General features: G+C 48.9%; 1 protein-coding gene across 1 annotated transcript; it reads left to right on the top strand.

The window, feature by feature from the left end:
- Positions 1-3,935: 3,935 nt before the first annotated feature.
- LOC119441175 (glycine-rich protein-like) lies at positions 3,936-6,529 on the top strand. The gene is made up of 3 exons (XM_037705843.2): positions 3,936-4,082; positions 5,463-5,741; positions 6,209-6,529. The coding sequence occupies exons 1-3, from the start codon at positions 4,074-4,076 to the stop codon at positions 6,407-6,409; spliced, it is 489 nt and encodes a 162-aa protein (XP_037561771.1). The 5' UTR covers positions 3,936-4,073; the 3' UTR covers positions 6,410-6,529.
- Positions 6,530-16,488: the final 9,959 nt, after the last annotated feature.

The raw sequence follows: 16,488 nt of genomic DNA, 5'->3' as shown, positions 1-16,488 counted from the left end.
GGCGTTGTGCAGGCAGTGAAATTACACATTTTCGTACTGATTTATGCATTATTCCTCTATTATTCTAGCTTATTCCTCTACATGGCGCTGTCGCGACCGCTGCATGGCCCAAGTACTTATCACGATTTCTGCGATCATAGTTATGTTCTTGCCTAGATCATCTGTCTTTCTGTGCGCAAAGTTTACTATCTGTGATTAAGCAACATGTTTATTTGTCTTCTTTGACGCATTATATACACTGACGTTTGCTTAAATACGTAGATTTATTGGAGACTCATACGTATTTTTAAATATCTTATTGCGAGGTTTTGTGTATACAAGCAGTGAACTTTGTTTCCAGCGACTCTTTTTTTTGCCCTCTAGCGAATTGTATCTTCGCATTTGTATATTCCATTCAACCTTCGCAATTTCTAATATATAATTTGCAGAACTCCCACTTTTTATTTGTACTCACTGCTGCGAGTATTATCTCGGTGTAATTACAATACACGACTAGTTACAGCTGCTCCTGCGCAATCGATTGCAACGAGGGATAGCGTCATTGAGGTTTCTTCCTGGGCGTTGCATATGTAGAAAAATCTAAACAAGGTTATTGAATGACAAAGATTCATCAAAATATTTGTCCTCAACTTATTCATTTCATGGCCTTTACGTTTTTCATATAAGCTGCATGTACTGCTTTGCTGGTTTCGAACTGATATTGACCCTTTTCGCGGCGATCCCGTGGGCGCTGCCATATTTGATCACGTGGTGACGCGTCCATTGCTTGCCTCAAATGCCTCCGTTGCCTCCTTGTTTACAATGAAAGTGTATGACGCCGGCGCGGCTTAGAAAACCTCTGTTTTCGGAGATATCATAGACGGTGACTAGATGGACGACACGAAGCTTTGATCACAGCTTCAGAGAACATGCAAAAGCGCTTCCGGAGCTGATTAAGCTATGTCCAAATGGCATAAGCAACGTATACGGTGCTTGTTCTAAAAGCGGGGCTAAATATGTATTCCAAGCTGTCCGATTATGAATTCAGTGAAGATTAGCGTGTTTTGCTCTTTGTTCTTTATTCGGCAAATATTTTGAAGCAGTGGCTTGTCAGTTTCTGACTCAGTGAAGTTCCTCGGTGCGGCCACGCCACTATCTGATTATTTTCTGCCTAATCACTCGCGGGTGTGCTCAGTTCCGAATCCGATAGATTTGTTCTTGCTGCGCACAAGGCTTGAAACGTAGCTGTTTTGTAGATTGTAATACCTTGTAGCAAATATATATTACAGCTAGTAACTTGCTTACTCTTGCGGACCATCACGAAACATGCAGCTTCGACCATTAGTTCGCCATAGGTGTAGTCCACCATTTATTGTGTGTATACAGTGCCCATATATTCAAGTGTGAGTCCATTCACTTATTCTTGATACGTCGGTGATAGAGTGGGCGTACGTTTTCCTGCCATTTGGACAGATGTGTATAGATAACGTGCGCGAAACTTACTATGACAGGAAGCGGCGCTACTCCCTTTGTCATTGTTTAACGAGTGGTACTCATTCTTGCCGACGTTCTGGGGATGAAGCCCTTTCTTTGAAGGTTAGCGATACAAGGCTGGCGGATGAGCAAATTTCTGCATGCTCGAGGAAAGCCGTACATCACGAAGTGCCGGTAACACGTTCGGACAGTTGCAGCAGCGGTCCGCGAACTTCGCCACACAGATTCATTCTATTCCTTAACATGCCAGTCACTATTCTTGCAGCCAACTACTGCACACGTCTTTAATCCACATTATTCAATTTAGCATGATTGGAGCACAGTGTGTTAGCGAAAACTGAGTTGCATTTTCGACAGCTGATCGCATAGAAGCAAGGTAGAAGCGGTAATGGTTTCGTATTCGTGCGTGGTCGCTGAGGAGAGGTATGGCGCGCCGCCGTGAGCGCCATCTCGTTTCTCTAAAACAAACTGCTCCGCGAAAAGGGTCAATAGTTCTAAAGTTCATGTGATGTTTTCTTTACTTATTAATTAGACAAAAAAAACCGGAAGCATTGATATCAGTTATTCCTGCCACAATTTTTGGGGTATACGAATTTATTCTTTTATGACAACATACATGTTTTAATGGACAGTGCATAGCGTTCAATATTTCGTTTGCACCATCTAATATACAATGGAATTGGCAATGCAGTTATTATTCATGCATTTGATCCCTCGACAAATTTTATAAGGAGGAGGCCGCTCTGCAACCTGAGCCCCCCCCCCGAACAAAATTTCTGGCTACGCCACTGTTCTGAGCCACCTGTTCTTTATTTCATCAGAGAGACCGTGATTCAGCCTGAACACGTTCGCGGTCGCTCAGTAGCTATGGCATTCGCCTGCTCAGCACCAGGTCACCGGTTTGGTTTTCAGCCTCGGTGTTCCGATAGCGTTGGGGGCGAAGTGTAGAAGCACCCTTGTGCTGAAATTTCGGTATATGTTAACAACTTCCGTTGCTTAATAGTAATCCGTCGCCCTCTACAGATGCGTCTCTCACAGTCTAATTGCAATTTTCAGGCATCACTTGTATCTCATCAAAAAATATAAACTGTGCAGATAAACTGATCATTAAATGTCAAGTCCCTATGGAAAGAGTGCTCGTGTTCGAGAAGTGGTCGAGGTATCGCTTGAAAGTTCCAGCGGTTACGGAAGTACAAAGAAGAAGTGCAGTTTATGGCGGCATAATACTGCGCGCTTTACAAGGTAAAAAAGAAAAAAAACATATTTATGGTTGTCTCTGGTCAGGGCGATGGATACCTATGCATAACTAATGGTCGGCGATAAGCTGCTTATGTGAAAAACGACCGACCGTGAGTCCAAACCCTGCAGTTGATAGCAAAATAGTTCTGTTTGTTTTCTGACCTGCTCCGTTATTCTCGTTTCCACCGATTTCTGTTTCACACTTGTGGGGTAATTTCTGGATAACTAAATTGACTCTTAACACCGAACGCATTAATTGCTGACAAGAAGGGATGGCCAAGGACCGGGAAGGGTGAAACAGGAAGGGATGGGGCATTATACGGACGCTGTGCCCGAGTTCACGGGTGGCTGTAGAATGCGCACTGCAATAATATGGGCACACCATGCTTTCAGTGGCAAGTTTAGAGTGTTTCAAAGAGGCCATAATTCAAAACAATGGAGTTCATTATAAGCGATCTCAACTCTGTAAAAGGTGATCTTCTCGTCTACCTGGCGAAAGGTTTGACGAGTCTTGCGTCAACTGCCATTTCATGCTGGGACCTCCAGTGTGGTTGTTCCAGCCATCAATCCCAGTGGCTCGTACCCATTAACAAACCCAGCACAATTCATGAGGGGGCTCATGCACGTCGCCATCGTCGCCACGAGTTCGCGCATCTCGAAGCGTCCTCCACAAGGTCTCGCCAGCGCGGTAACGCCCGACCACTGCGGAGGACCGTCGTGCTACACAATACTAAAATACTACACCCTCCATCCACTCAGACTTGGAAAGAATCCAGCTAGCTTGCACCAGGAAACGAGTACGGAGCTGGACGGGCGTCGCTCGGACAGTATACCAGCCGAGATATGCACTGCATTTCGAGCCTGAAAGAAATAAAAAAAAAATGCCCCCCGCGGAAGGCGCCGCGGCCTTCCCAAGGCCCGCCGCTCGCGCGACGCGACAGCACGCGCCGGGCAAGCATGTCAAGAACAAGCGTTACCTAATCGGGCGATATATCCGACGCTGTCGGATAGGCTATAGCCGCCCGGGGCTGCCCGTGCACACCGGCTCGCCATCGAAAGCGAACGGCGCCGGCGCACTATCTGATGAACGGGAACCCAACGGGAGCGAGCGGCAAGCACACGCCCAGCTCTCGCACGCATTCCGCGGTCAAGCGGCGAGGGCTTCCGCGCCACTACGGAGCATGGACAGGCCTCCTAGGTCGCACCGGCACGCCGGCCTCTCCACCTGCTGCTGCTGCTGGCCAGAGGGAACTCGCCCTTGCCTTTCTCTCGCCTTCGACGTCATTGTTCGGGCCACTATATAAGTGGCCGGCGGTCACTGGGGAAGTCGCAGTCTTCTGACAATCAGCAGCAGCATCATCATGAACGCCGTAAGTAAAGCCGCGAACGATCGCGCCTCGGCTCGCTTCAACGCGACCGCTCCGCTCTCTCGAGGGTCTCCGCCGTGAAAGCAGCGGGCCGCGCTGTGGGAACGACAGGATCGGCCTAACGGTTTCCTGCCGCACCGGCGCAACGCCGCGCTCCAGTGTCAAGCCCCCCTTGGAGGTTTTGTACCACGAAGTGAACCGTTCGTCTTCGAAGCAGCCGCTGAAGAACCCCCTAGTTTTTTGTCTCGTCATATTACGGACATTCTTGTCCACGAAGAACCGCGCTTTAGCATGAATACAGCGGTACCTGCTAGTGCAATTCAGTTTTGCAAAGTCGTATCGAAGGAGTAAAGAACGGTCCTCTTGGCATCGAAAAACGAGAAGAGAGGCGGGACATCGAGCCGTCAGAATATGCGCCGCGGGAAAGTCGTTTGGTCGATGCAAAAAGAGCGGCGGCGTTTAGCATGCGTGCCGCGAAGCGGCGTGTTATTTTTCACGCGCTCTTTATTTTGTGACTCGCGCTCTCGCTGCGTTGGAAGATCAGCTTTTCCGCATCTGCTTCCGCTGTCGTATACGCCCTCGATGACGCTAAGTGGCACGCTCGCCGTCACCGTTGTTGTCATATAATTACCGCCTTGCAGCGTTCCTGTTTGAGAGCACGCCCGCGCTTCCGTTTGCGGACTCGCTTTCGCTACGCTCGTTTGTTCTTCTTTCTTCCATTCCGGGCCCTCGTTCGCGCTCCGTGTACGCGCTCGTTGTGTGGAGAAACAAGATTAGCCTCGAAATCAGGACGCATCGGTCGTTTTGCGCAGGGACAGACTCCCGCTGCGGCGCTCGCTTGGCGCCTCCGAGAACTCGAGAACGCATTTATTTTTTTATTTCTCTTGCGACGTCTACGACGCAGCCGTTACGCGCAGTGCGACCCCTTTCTTCTGACACGTGCGGAGAGAGAATCGATGACGCGGAAAACGCAATTAGCGGGCCGATGACACATGTTTTGTCGCGTAGAAGCATGGCAGCCACATAATTCGAACGTACAGGCGCCCCGTAGCAAGAGTAGTAGCGAATGCCCGGTTCGACAGGAAGTAAATAAATCTGGAAATGTAGCCTCATACGATTAAGCGTATCCAGTACCGAGCGTAGCAACAGTCACCCTTCTATCTGTATGTCCCCCTATATGGTACGACGCCGGTCTACCATTAAGCATCATTCGCAGCCGAATTGCGCTCTCGCGATATCGTAAGTTTCGCGACAGACACCCCTTCCTTTTTCTCGGCAAGCCCCGATAGCTCGCACAACACCAGACTCTCCGTTTCAAACGAAGATTCGTCTTGTGGACGGCGATGAACGAATGATGCAAGCATTCTTTTTGTTCTCTCGTAGCTCACCGCCGTCCTCGTCCTCGCCGTCGCCTACACCGCCAACGCCGGCGGCTATGGCCTCGGCTATGGTGGCTACGGCCACGGCGGCTATGGAGGATACGGCCTCGGCTACGGCGGTCTCGGCTACGGCTACGGCCACGCCGTCGCTGCCGCCCCTGTGGCTGTTCACGCTGCCCCAGTCGCTGTCGCTGCCCCCGCTTACGCCAAGGCTGTCGTGCCCGCCCAGGTGACCAGCGCTGTGACCTACAGGAGCGACGTCTACGCCCCTCGTCTCGCTAAGGTGAGAGTCCCTGCATAGTCCTCAGAGCTGCAATCGAGAATTTCAAGTTTCAGAACTAGACCGTTTTGCTCACGTCAATAATAAGAAAAAAGAAAAGACTGACACAGTTGCTCACAGCAACGCCTCCGAAACATATCATTAAGCGTCCTGTAAATCGCTGAACCTTCCACGCACAAAAGCGACTATTAAACGTGCACAAAGTTGTTCATAGAAGGAGAGTGCAGCATTGAAACATAATAGTGTTGGTGCAAAAAAAAAAAAGCAATGACAGCTACCACTCCAAAGCAGACGACTTCTGCGCCGTTCTGGAACATATAGTCGGGAGAGCTTAAGCCTTTATTTCTGCTACGACAAGCTGCAACCCTTACAGAATTCGTTTTGGAAGCACAGGCCTCACTGCTTCTCTGGGGAGATCATTCAAGGCGAAAGGGCAGTTGAAAGACGTGCTTCTCTACGTTGTCTCGCAGGTCGTTGCTGCTGCTCCCGTCGCCCACGCCGTCGCCGCCCCCGTCGCTGTCGCTGCCCCCGCTGTCGCCGTCGGCTACGGACACGGTCTTGCCTATGGTGGATATGGTGGCTACGGACTCGGTCTCGGCTACGGTTACGGCCACGGCTACGGCCACGGACTCGGTCTCGGATATGGCTACGCCGGCAAGCACTACGGTTAAGCGCCCTAGTCCCAATTTTTAGACATCTACAACAAGTTCAAGCGCATGACTCTTGGCGACCTGTATTGCCCGCGGGTTCAATAAACATTCGGGCGTATCACCATCACGCCCTTGGGCACAGAGCAATGCGTGCGGTTGTCGTTTCTTGCGCAGCGATGAATCGTTGCTACGGAACAGCGGTTAAAATCTCCAGAATCTGACGACGAGACCATGGATGCAAGAGAAACCGCCTGGGGCCTCTCAGGACGTCAGAAACGTCCCGACGTCCTGAAACCACTCAGGGCGTCATATCCCAGGACAGCGCAGAACATTGAACGCGGACACTGAATGAGAAATTGTACACTGTGCTACGAGGGCCAAGTCGATCTAAATCTCGACATAGATCTCTCCTATATGGCGTCCTTGGAAGATATATGACGTTGAAAGCAAATGTATATTCACAAATAATTAGACAGACATTATACTTCGAAGCCCCTTGCAGCGAAGGACGAGAAAAACGAGGCCAGCCAGTGGCCAGCTGTACACCGAAGGCCGCATTTCTGGACCACGCCCCATGGCCACTATGCCAGAGGGGAACGGCAGAACGTAGATTTCACTCTACCGGCGTCAGATCATTTCCGCGCTAAACATTCCCGTAACACCCTCACCTCTCAGTGAATACATAGGGAGAGACCTTGTTCGTGCATGTCCTAAACCGATAGAAGTACATGGGCTTGGCCTCGGAACAGCTTGAGCAATGACTGCAGGCGGTATTGTGAATAGAGTATTTGCATGATATTGCCACGTGTCTTGAAAGGAGACTGACGACGTTTATTGAGAGCAGCTGGCTCCTGGAGAAAACGGCGGTGAGCCTAGCTATCAAGCAGGGCGGTTTGCACGCGCACTTCTTTTTCTTGTCCTTGCCCGCCTTTTCTCTTGCACAGTGCCCACTACTGCAGGTAACACTATAAAGAAAGGTATTGGTAAAGCTTTAACCCAGGATTGCTTCGGCTGGAAACGTTACGCCTGACGAAAGAACGGCCGCAAACAAAATTTCATGAGCAGCACGCACATACTGCGCACTCTCTTGCCACTTTTCCCGTAACGAACTGCAGTGGGCCACTGTTCACAGAAGTTGCTCGTGTACACATCGCTCCAACGTGACACAGGGGCCAGAAGTGGGCGAAACAAAAGCTGAAACCCAGGAGACAAAAGAGCCGTTCCCGTGACTTGCGTCTCACGTTCATGCTCTCACGGTCTCTTGACACGGTTCTGCGCACAGTGTTGCCTCACATCACGGCCGTCCCGCCGTGGTGGCGTAGTGGCTTTGGCGTTGCATGCGCGGATAAGCCCGAGGACGCGGGATCAAATCCCGACCGCTGCGGCAGCATTTCGATGGGGGCGAAATGCAACCTACAAACCATTTGGCGTACGATCAAACAGAGTGGACAGCGGAGAATGAACACAAAGCGAAGCTCACGAGACCCTAAAACTGTAGTATAGTTCGCATAAGCTATCCTTTTATTCCCACTTACTCATCAGCTAAACACTCAAGGCATCCGTGAACAGTAGTTTCCTCTGCGGATGTTGTCCTCACACAACATTTCTGTATATAGCATCCGTAGTTGCGCCTGTCGAAAATCGATTTCCACCAGACGTAAACCACAAGCGCAGAGCGCTGCGAATGAACACGATGCGAACCAATTTAAAGTTATTTCACAAACCACCTCCGCGCCAACCACACTGAAGTGTTCGAGTTTATATAGACTTGCCATGCCTGCTGAATAAGTTACCGTCATTTCCACTGTGTTCTCGTAGTTGCGCGCGATTATCCCAAGTTAACCTATACGCGTACGTGCATCGCCATATGCGTCTGCAGACTTTGTCAGACCGTGTTGGCTGCTTACACGGTGATTGAGCCTCTGCACTTGGCAGCGTGCAGCTGGGAGGTTTCTCCATTGACAGGCTGAACTTTCATCATCGGGAGGGCTTCTATTGAAACCGTCTGTACGCTGGCTTCTTGCAAACCCAAGCGCGTCCACGTCCGCGCGGAACCGCTTGCACCCGCGTCGGCATGACGCAATGTCGCGGGGGCTGCATCCAGAACCGCAGCTTGCGCCATCCTTGATGCATTGCCGTAGACAGGCGGCGCGGGAGATTGCCGAAAAGGCTTCTGAGGAGCTCCAGAAGGGAGAGCGGATTTAATTTTCCGCCGTCCTATTAATCTGGCGCGGCGCAACGACGTCCCTGGGAGAAAAGTAATCCCTGAGGTTGACAAAAGGGCTATCGTGAGCGCGCATGGCACGGCCCCGAGTCAAGCGAGCCGCGACGCTCTTTCGCCATCTTTCTTCCTTCGGTTGCGACCAAGAACAAGTAAGAAGATGACGGGGGACCGAATCACGGAAGTATAACGCACGCGAAACGTGGCCACCGCACGCGTGGCTTCTTCTTCTTCGCTCAAAGCCACATTCGGGACCAGGAAGAAAGAAACCGAAACAAAGCACACACGCAAAAAAATGCGAACAATGAAGGTGGCCGTTTCCTTTCTCCCGCAGCAGAGTAAGAGAGGCTTATAGATGTTTCGGTCATCAGTTATGGTCATCAATCGTACGCGGGAAAACTGCAGGGCAATAGGGAAACGGTACTGGGAAGAAAGGAACGGTGACTGTGTGCGTGAGGGAAGTTAGAGAGAGAGGGGAGGGCTTTATCGTTGCGTGTATAGCGATAACAAATTAAGAGCACTTAAGGAAGATCTACGACGCGCCAGGAAGCAAACAACGCAGTGTAAGGGTCACGGAGAAGTGCACGGACGAACGTATCGAATGGCCTGAAAGATACTCGCAGAGCAATGACGCACGTCTCCTGTATATTGCAAATAGCAGTGCGCGCCGGACTCCCCCCCTTCCACAGGGGGCGGCCCCACGAAGAGAACGTTATAGGTCACAATGCGAGCGCGACGGAGCGCGCGCAAGCGCACGCGAGTTCCAGGGGCGGTTCCCGGAAGGAACGAGAGTTGGCTTCGGCACAGGCTATAGTGCTGGGCCTGCGTGTCCTTACGACGTTTAAAAACAATCACGATCCGCGCCGCGGACGAAACGAGATAACGAGCGCGCTTATTCGATTCGTATATACGGTATACGCGGAGGGAATGGGGGACTGCTATATTGCCGCCGATTACACGAAGCGGTTACAGTCATAAACGGGTGTATATATCGATTCGTTGATGGAGACGACTCTTCACATATCCCGACTTTTGCGTATATTTGTACGCGCGCAGGCGTTGCGCGCAGAATATTTTTTTGCAGTTACTAAACGACCGGCGCTGTCGGGTGTTGAGCCAATATAAAGCTTCTCATCCGGCGAAATTCGGGCGTATACATACAAAGATTGGGGGGGGGAAAGACTATAATTGAGACGACGAAGTAAAATGAAAACGGTAACTGGAGCTCTTGCATACATTAAGTTAAAGGCGATAAAAAAAGGCTCGTAATCTGGTGAATTAATCAATAAAAACTTCGAAGTTTTGAAGTAAGAATGATATGGACAGTGTCGCTGCAGCATGATATAAGAGAACAGGAATTGTACTTCTGGACCAGATTAATGTAGCGATTTACTCAAATCAAAAACATTTTATTTCGACATGACGATCCGGAGTGTTCAGATGTTGTTATTCCTATTGCTATTCTTTTTTCGGGCGTCTTCGGTTGTCTCAGCAGCGTTCCGCCCACGTTATCACCGGGGGTCCGTCGGTCGTGAACGGTGGATGATAAAAAAAGGGAAAGAAGTCGAGCAAACGGTATGCTTATACATTACAACGGCCCTCTATGTCATTGCGTAGCTCTATACCGACAACGAACAAGCATAACGGGGCGAAAAAAGCGGGAAAAGTCTAGGAATGTTTATGTGCAAACTATATTACAGATTAGGACAGACAAAGTGGCTGAAGATGATGATTATGATGTCACGCGCAACCTTCGGTTCACCTTCGCCGTCTTCGTGCACACCATGAAGCGGTTCGCAACAATTTATTCTAATGATGTTCGTTTAGTGACGTCAATGAGCCGAGGATCCTTCGCTTTTAAAAATTACCTTCGTGGAGACTTCTGCCTTTTGACACGCCAGAATCTCGAGAAGGTTAAAAGGACACTGAACCACTCTTTATAGAAGTTGATAAATGCATTTGAAGTTAAATTATATTATTTAAAAAGTACTTTGCCACGAAAAGTACTTCAATGCATTCAGCAGAAGCGGAGTTATTGGCAAACAAACACCCCCTCCGCATTTCCTTGCACTGCGAAGGCTACGGCGGAGCGGGGCGTGCCCACAACGCTCCGCCTACTGAACCCCACAGTGGCGCGCACTTAAAATTTGATATTGGATGTTCACGTAGACGCCACTACACTTCCGATTTTGGTGCCCACGACGCGTGAAACGCGGTTGTCCTCAGCGAGCTGCAGTGCGCTCAGCCAGCGGACTCGACGCGGCACCCCGCGGCGGCCGCGGTATCTACGCTACGTAGCAGACCGCAACTACACGCAACCGTAGTGCGTATGCGCAGCGTTTGCTTTGTGTACGACATGGCTTGAGTGCGCACTCGCGCTCATATTCTCCAGTCTGGCCGTGCTACGAGCTGTGGACCGGCTTTGTCCTGCGCCACTTGACCGCAGGATAGCAGCCACATCCAGCTTGCGCATTTTGAGGCGCTATCAATGGCTCAATACGAAGCAAATTCTGCCAGGGCGTCTAACCAGGAGCAGCCAGTATAGGTAGCGCACGCTGGCAAGCGTGTGTGTGGTCTGACCGCGTGGTTCGACGCTAGTTGAGCTATTCAAAACTAGTCGAAATTAGCGAGACCCGACGGCTACAACCCCGATAAGCAGGGTGGCCAGTTTATCTCCTACGCGGGTGGCCGTGACCGAGCAAGAGGAGACGAAATTTGTCGGCTTCTTCCGGAAGTACAGTCATCCTTGTTGAAATTCGGAAGCAGATTTTCGCTTACTTCAGCCTGTTTATTAAACTGCGTCAATAAATATGCACTGTAACAGCAGGTAGAAGCGCACTGATCCAAACACTTTTCTTGATTTATGTAAGCTAGTGGCCAATAGCAGCCGCGTATGGGAATCTGCTATATTACGAAATAAAGCGTCCAGAAAAGAGTAAGGAGCAGGCTTCTGTTGAAAAAAGAGCGTTTGAGAAAAAGGTGACTTCGCGCTCCGCTTGCGAGCTCCAATCGTCGCGCACGACTGCAAAATTTGGCTGAGAAGTTCACAGCAGAGTATGTTATCCGACTACAACGTCCCGTTTGTCCAATGTAAGACCTGCCGCAGTCTATGGGTATCTCATAGACCCCTTCAATACAGCGCCTGGAAGGGTTGGTGTGAAGCTTCTGGCAGCCCCGCGGCCCATCGCGTATGATACGAGGGCACAATTGAGCCAACTTGCTGGGAGCTGAAAAGACAACGGGAATGCCCTATCTGGTAGCCACCTTCTTGATGTTATGGCTCGCACGGCGCACATAAGTACGAATCAGCGCACTCTAAGACTGTGAAGCGTGGAATCGCTTTACTTTGTCTAGAATCGGCTCTGCGCAAGTCATGTGTGCATATGATGCAGGGCGAGTTTTCGCAATCAGTTTGAGATACTTTTAAGGGCTGGTTTCCCTCAGTCTGTCTTAAACGCGATGGGCCGCAAGGCTGCCAGAAACAGCACACCAACCCTGTCAGGCGCTGTATTGAAGGGGTGGTCTATTAGATACCCCTAGACTGCGGTAGGTCTTACGGTAGGTCTTACGCGACAAACAGGATGTTGCATTAATGAGAGACTGAGGGAGCACCTAATAGCATTGGTAAGTGTGACAATGCGCATCTTCCTGCGCACTGTAAGGCCGGTCCTTTTAAGCAAGTATCGATTCTGGGCAAAAGTAGGGGAAAAAGTAGGGACAAAACTTCCAGAGAGTTGTTGGAAGCTTTCTTTATTAAAAATAAAGGGTCTCATTGTGTTGGCGATACATCTATAACATTGTATCCTGCAGAAATGTGCTTTCTTGAAAATATGTTATCATGACCATGCAGTTCTATGCCACACCTTGAATCTCTGCGCACGCGCGGAAGTTGACCCTTTTTTTTCTGTATGGTTTGACGCTGTCATTAAACAGTTGGCAATTTGGCGCTTCACTGTCTCCTTTCTTCTGTCCCCTTTTCACGAAATGTATTTCGCGCCACAGTCAAGTATACCTAGGAAACGTGACATGCGTTATAACATTTAGTATGTTGTAGCGCGAGATGCACTCACGATATCAGGGTGCTCGTGCATCTACTACTCCTACTACTTTCTGGGTTTTACGTGCCAAAACCAGTTCTGATTATGAGGCACGCCATAATGGAGGGCTCCGGATTAATTTTGACCACCTGAGGTTCATTAACGTGCACTACAACGCAAGCACACGGGCGTTTTGTTTTGGCATTTCGCCTCCATCGAATCCCGGGTGCGCATCAGAATGTTGTACAACCGCACGAGGAAAGACAGGCCCGTCCTATCGGAGAGTACGCAATCTACACGTTAGAAGCGATTAGTGCAACATGCTCTCGAACTTGAGCAGTTACCTATTTATTTATTTATTTATTTATTTATTTATTTATTTATTTATTTATTTATTTATTTATTTATTTATTTATTTATTTATTTATTTATTTATTTACAAATACCTTACATGCCTTCAAGAAGGCATAGTGTAAGGGGGGAAGTATGTTACCATATTCGTAAGAAATATGGAATAAATAAGGCGATCAGGAATGTACGATGACAGCATAGCAGCTGCGTCATTAGATTCCATGACCGAAGAACGCGGATGCTTTTGTTGCTGCGCCGACAAACTGTGTTTTAAGTTTAGAGGGCAAGAGTTCGCCCAAACAAATAGGCCATCGTATTCCTAAAGAGCTCTTACGCTGGAATTGCTTCTTAAGAGCTAATTCCAGCCAAATTCTAAGGCTAGACATATTATTAGCGAAGATGGCCTTTCAACGGCGAAGAGCACTTACGAACAAAAAGCTTTGTGAATTTAAAGCATTTTGCTTTCTGTTATCAAGTCGTTCTGCTTCCCCCCTATATTCACTGTCGCCACATGACAACAATGTACTGTTTAGGCGACGAAGAAACAGAACAGTGGCCGCCTGCATCAATATAAGTTTTCATAACGTTATCGGCCACCGGAGATCATATATAGCTGACCCAACGAATGCACTGCATGCAGACAATGCACGTCAAATGCGGCAGGCGTTCAGAGCAAGACCTTGACCGCAGCTGCTCCTGTGGGAAAAGTACTGCCTCCTGAAGACTGATGATAGCGTATACAATTAGAATATGGCGTCTTGAACGGAGTCACGAACATCTCCTACCGTAAATATTGTCTACATTTCATTTCTAAGCCCCCACCCTGTCTACATTACACGTTATTATTCTCCACCAGTAATACATCCCACTGGCTTTGTCATTTTCCCCAGTAACATTGTGTATACTAGCGAGGGGCATACAGTTCTTTTTCTGAATTATTGAACGTGTTTAGACAACAAAACACGTCGTTTTCATCGATCTGCTGATACATATACACGAGGTCAGGCCTATAGCTCATCAATTTGGCATCCTCGAAACACAAAACACGCTAGATCAGGGGTCGAATTCACGAACCTATTTATTGTTAAGTACTCTTTACCATTGGTCAGTCACATTCGCTAATAATATGTCTAGCGTTAGGAGTGGCTCTTGTTCTTACGAACAATTATTGCGTATGAGCTTTTTGTGAATACACGTCCAGGTCTGCCTAATTAACTCGTGTGATGATGCTGCAATAAGTAAAGTACATGCATTCAGTTATCTCAGAGTGGCTGAAGTTGTGCTTTCCGAAAATGCCCGTAAGCCTGCAACGAAAACAGCTACCATACTCAAGAACATATGAGTAGCAAAACGAAATGACATGGCAAAAAAAAATATTAAATAAAGAACAAGGCTCGTATTCACAAAAAGCTCTTACGCTATAGAATTGTTCGTAAGAACGAATTCCAGCCAATCATGATGCTTGCTGTGCATATTATTAATGTATGCGGGCAGCCAATGGCAAAGACCACTTCCGAACGAAAAGATTTGCGAACACGGTTTGAAGTGTTTGTATTAGACAGTTTTCGAATAGCGTTTGTCGGCTTACGTACGTTAAACGTAAGCACGTTTGCGGGACATTACGGTGCGCGTTCTTTCAAGACTTTTAGTTTACCGTACGGGAACGCAAACTGTAAGGAAGACGTTATAAAATAGGGCGCCGTCTGGCGCCTCGTGCCAAACGTATCCAAGCCAAGACAATCCATTAGCAGCCATCCTGTTGTTCACTGTTGTTGATATGGGGACGCGTCTCATTAGGCCTACGTACAGGCGCCGGAATCGCCGAACGGTCTCGGAAATTGGACGCGCTATGTGCTCATAACTAACGTTTCAGGTGAGTTTAGAGAAAGCGAAAGCCCATTTCAATAGTTACTGTCCCTGAACATAAGTGAGAACGTAGCCATCACGCGAATTCACGCTGAAGCAGGAGCCGTCGGTGCCGCCATGTTCGACAACGCTATTGCTTAGCATCCACATACGTTACCATGGAGGAAGGAAACCCCAGGAGAGGCCCTGGCCAGCACGAACGTATTGGAGTAGGTGTGGCGGAAGTCACGTGCTGTTTTTCGCAAAGGAGCACTGGGACGGGTACCCCAAATGTCAACGTTGCCATGGAAACCGCGCTCCATGAAGCTTTCGCTGCTGCTCTCGGTCTCTGAAAAGTGAGATAAGATTTTTCCGCCGGTGTCTTTCCTGCAGCACCTTTTGTTCGCGAGAAAAGCTGACTTTGGAGTGTGGTGTGTCAGCTTTAAATGTGTGTTTTGGGTCTGTGAGTGTGAGTGTCGGCCAGCAACAGATACACTCACGCAATCACGACGCGGGTCTTCGTTGTCTTCTTCAACGTGCCACGGAAAAACACAGGAGCGCGTCTGCTTCCCTAAAACTGCTACAGAAGTTTTGTATGCTTTGTTTTGACGCGTGTCAGGAGCACACACTTCCGGCGGCTCGTAACAGTGCAAGTTCAAAGTTCGTGCCCATCTGCTCCGGCGAGCTGCAGAACCCCTGATTGGAGGCGCAAATAGAGGTGGCACACCAACATGGCTGCACTTCCGGCTTCAAAAAAGTTACGTCAGGGCCTCTTCTGTTTTGTTTCCTCCTCCATGTACGTTACGAACGTTAAACTGACCAAATAACGTACGTTATCATAGCGCACGTAAACCAGAGCAACCCAATAACGTTCGGAGCATGCGCAGTGAGGGCGACGCTATATCTTTACGTACGTAATGTGTTTAAGTTTGGTTGCAAACGCTAACCAAACTATAGTACGGTTGACCTCCCTACATTTGCTCTTCTTGCCATTCCTCTCTCTCTTCCTAGACAAGTAGCCCGATCTGTGAATTACGAATTGACAAGAAGTGAGCATGCATGTTTTTGCAACGCGCTTGTGAAGCCCAGGGTCACAGAAGCTCTTTCATAATTCGAGTTCAAGCTTGATTTATAATACTTTACATCAACAGTAAAAAGCTATGGTTCATATCACACAATATATAATCAGACCCCTGTTTATACCGGCTTCCCTTTCATATCGGTTCTAAATATTATGTTTTTGGACAGCGTTCGGAAATCCCCCAACACACAACCAACGCGCTGTTTGTGCGTGGGCCTCTCGTATCAGCACGTGGCTATACGAACGACCTCCGATATATAATAAATTTGTCACGCTCGTTTCATATCATAAAGCGCACCCGTTCGTCTCAACTAGCTCTAGCGCAGACATCTCTCTCTCTCTGTGCAAACAACCGGGCTGAATATCAGGGAGTAGCAACCGGATCAGAAAACACGCGGAAGCAGTTCGCATACAAGACCCGCGTCGATGTGTAATCTGCCCATCAATACACCCAGTGTTTGTGGCCAAACTACGAAAGCAGTGATCCGTCGAGTGTATCGAGGTCGCTGCAAAGCCTGGCAACGTTCACCACCACCGTGTGCCTCTGTTTGCTGCTGCAACGAGC

Source organism: Dermacentor silvarum, chromosome 2 (assembly GCF_013339745.2).
Source record: "Dermacentor silvarum isolate Dsil-2018 chromosome 2, BIME_Dsil_1.4, whole genome shotgun sequence".
NCBI classification, from domain to species: domain Eukaryota; kingdom Metazoa; phylum Arthropoda; class Arachnida; order Ixodida; family Ixodidae; genus Dermacentor; species Dermacentor silvarum.
The sequence above is the reverse complement of the archived record's forward strand: the minus strand, read 5'-3'. Positions and strand labels throughout refer to the sequence as shown.

Bases quoted from the DNA above. Each gene is read 5' to 3' on its own strand.
- LOC119441175 (XM_037705843.2), top strand. The intron at 5,742-6,208 runs GTGAGAGTCCCT...GTTGTCTCGCAG, and splicing joins ACGCCCCTCGTCTCGCTAAG to GTCGTTGCTGCTGCTCCCGT.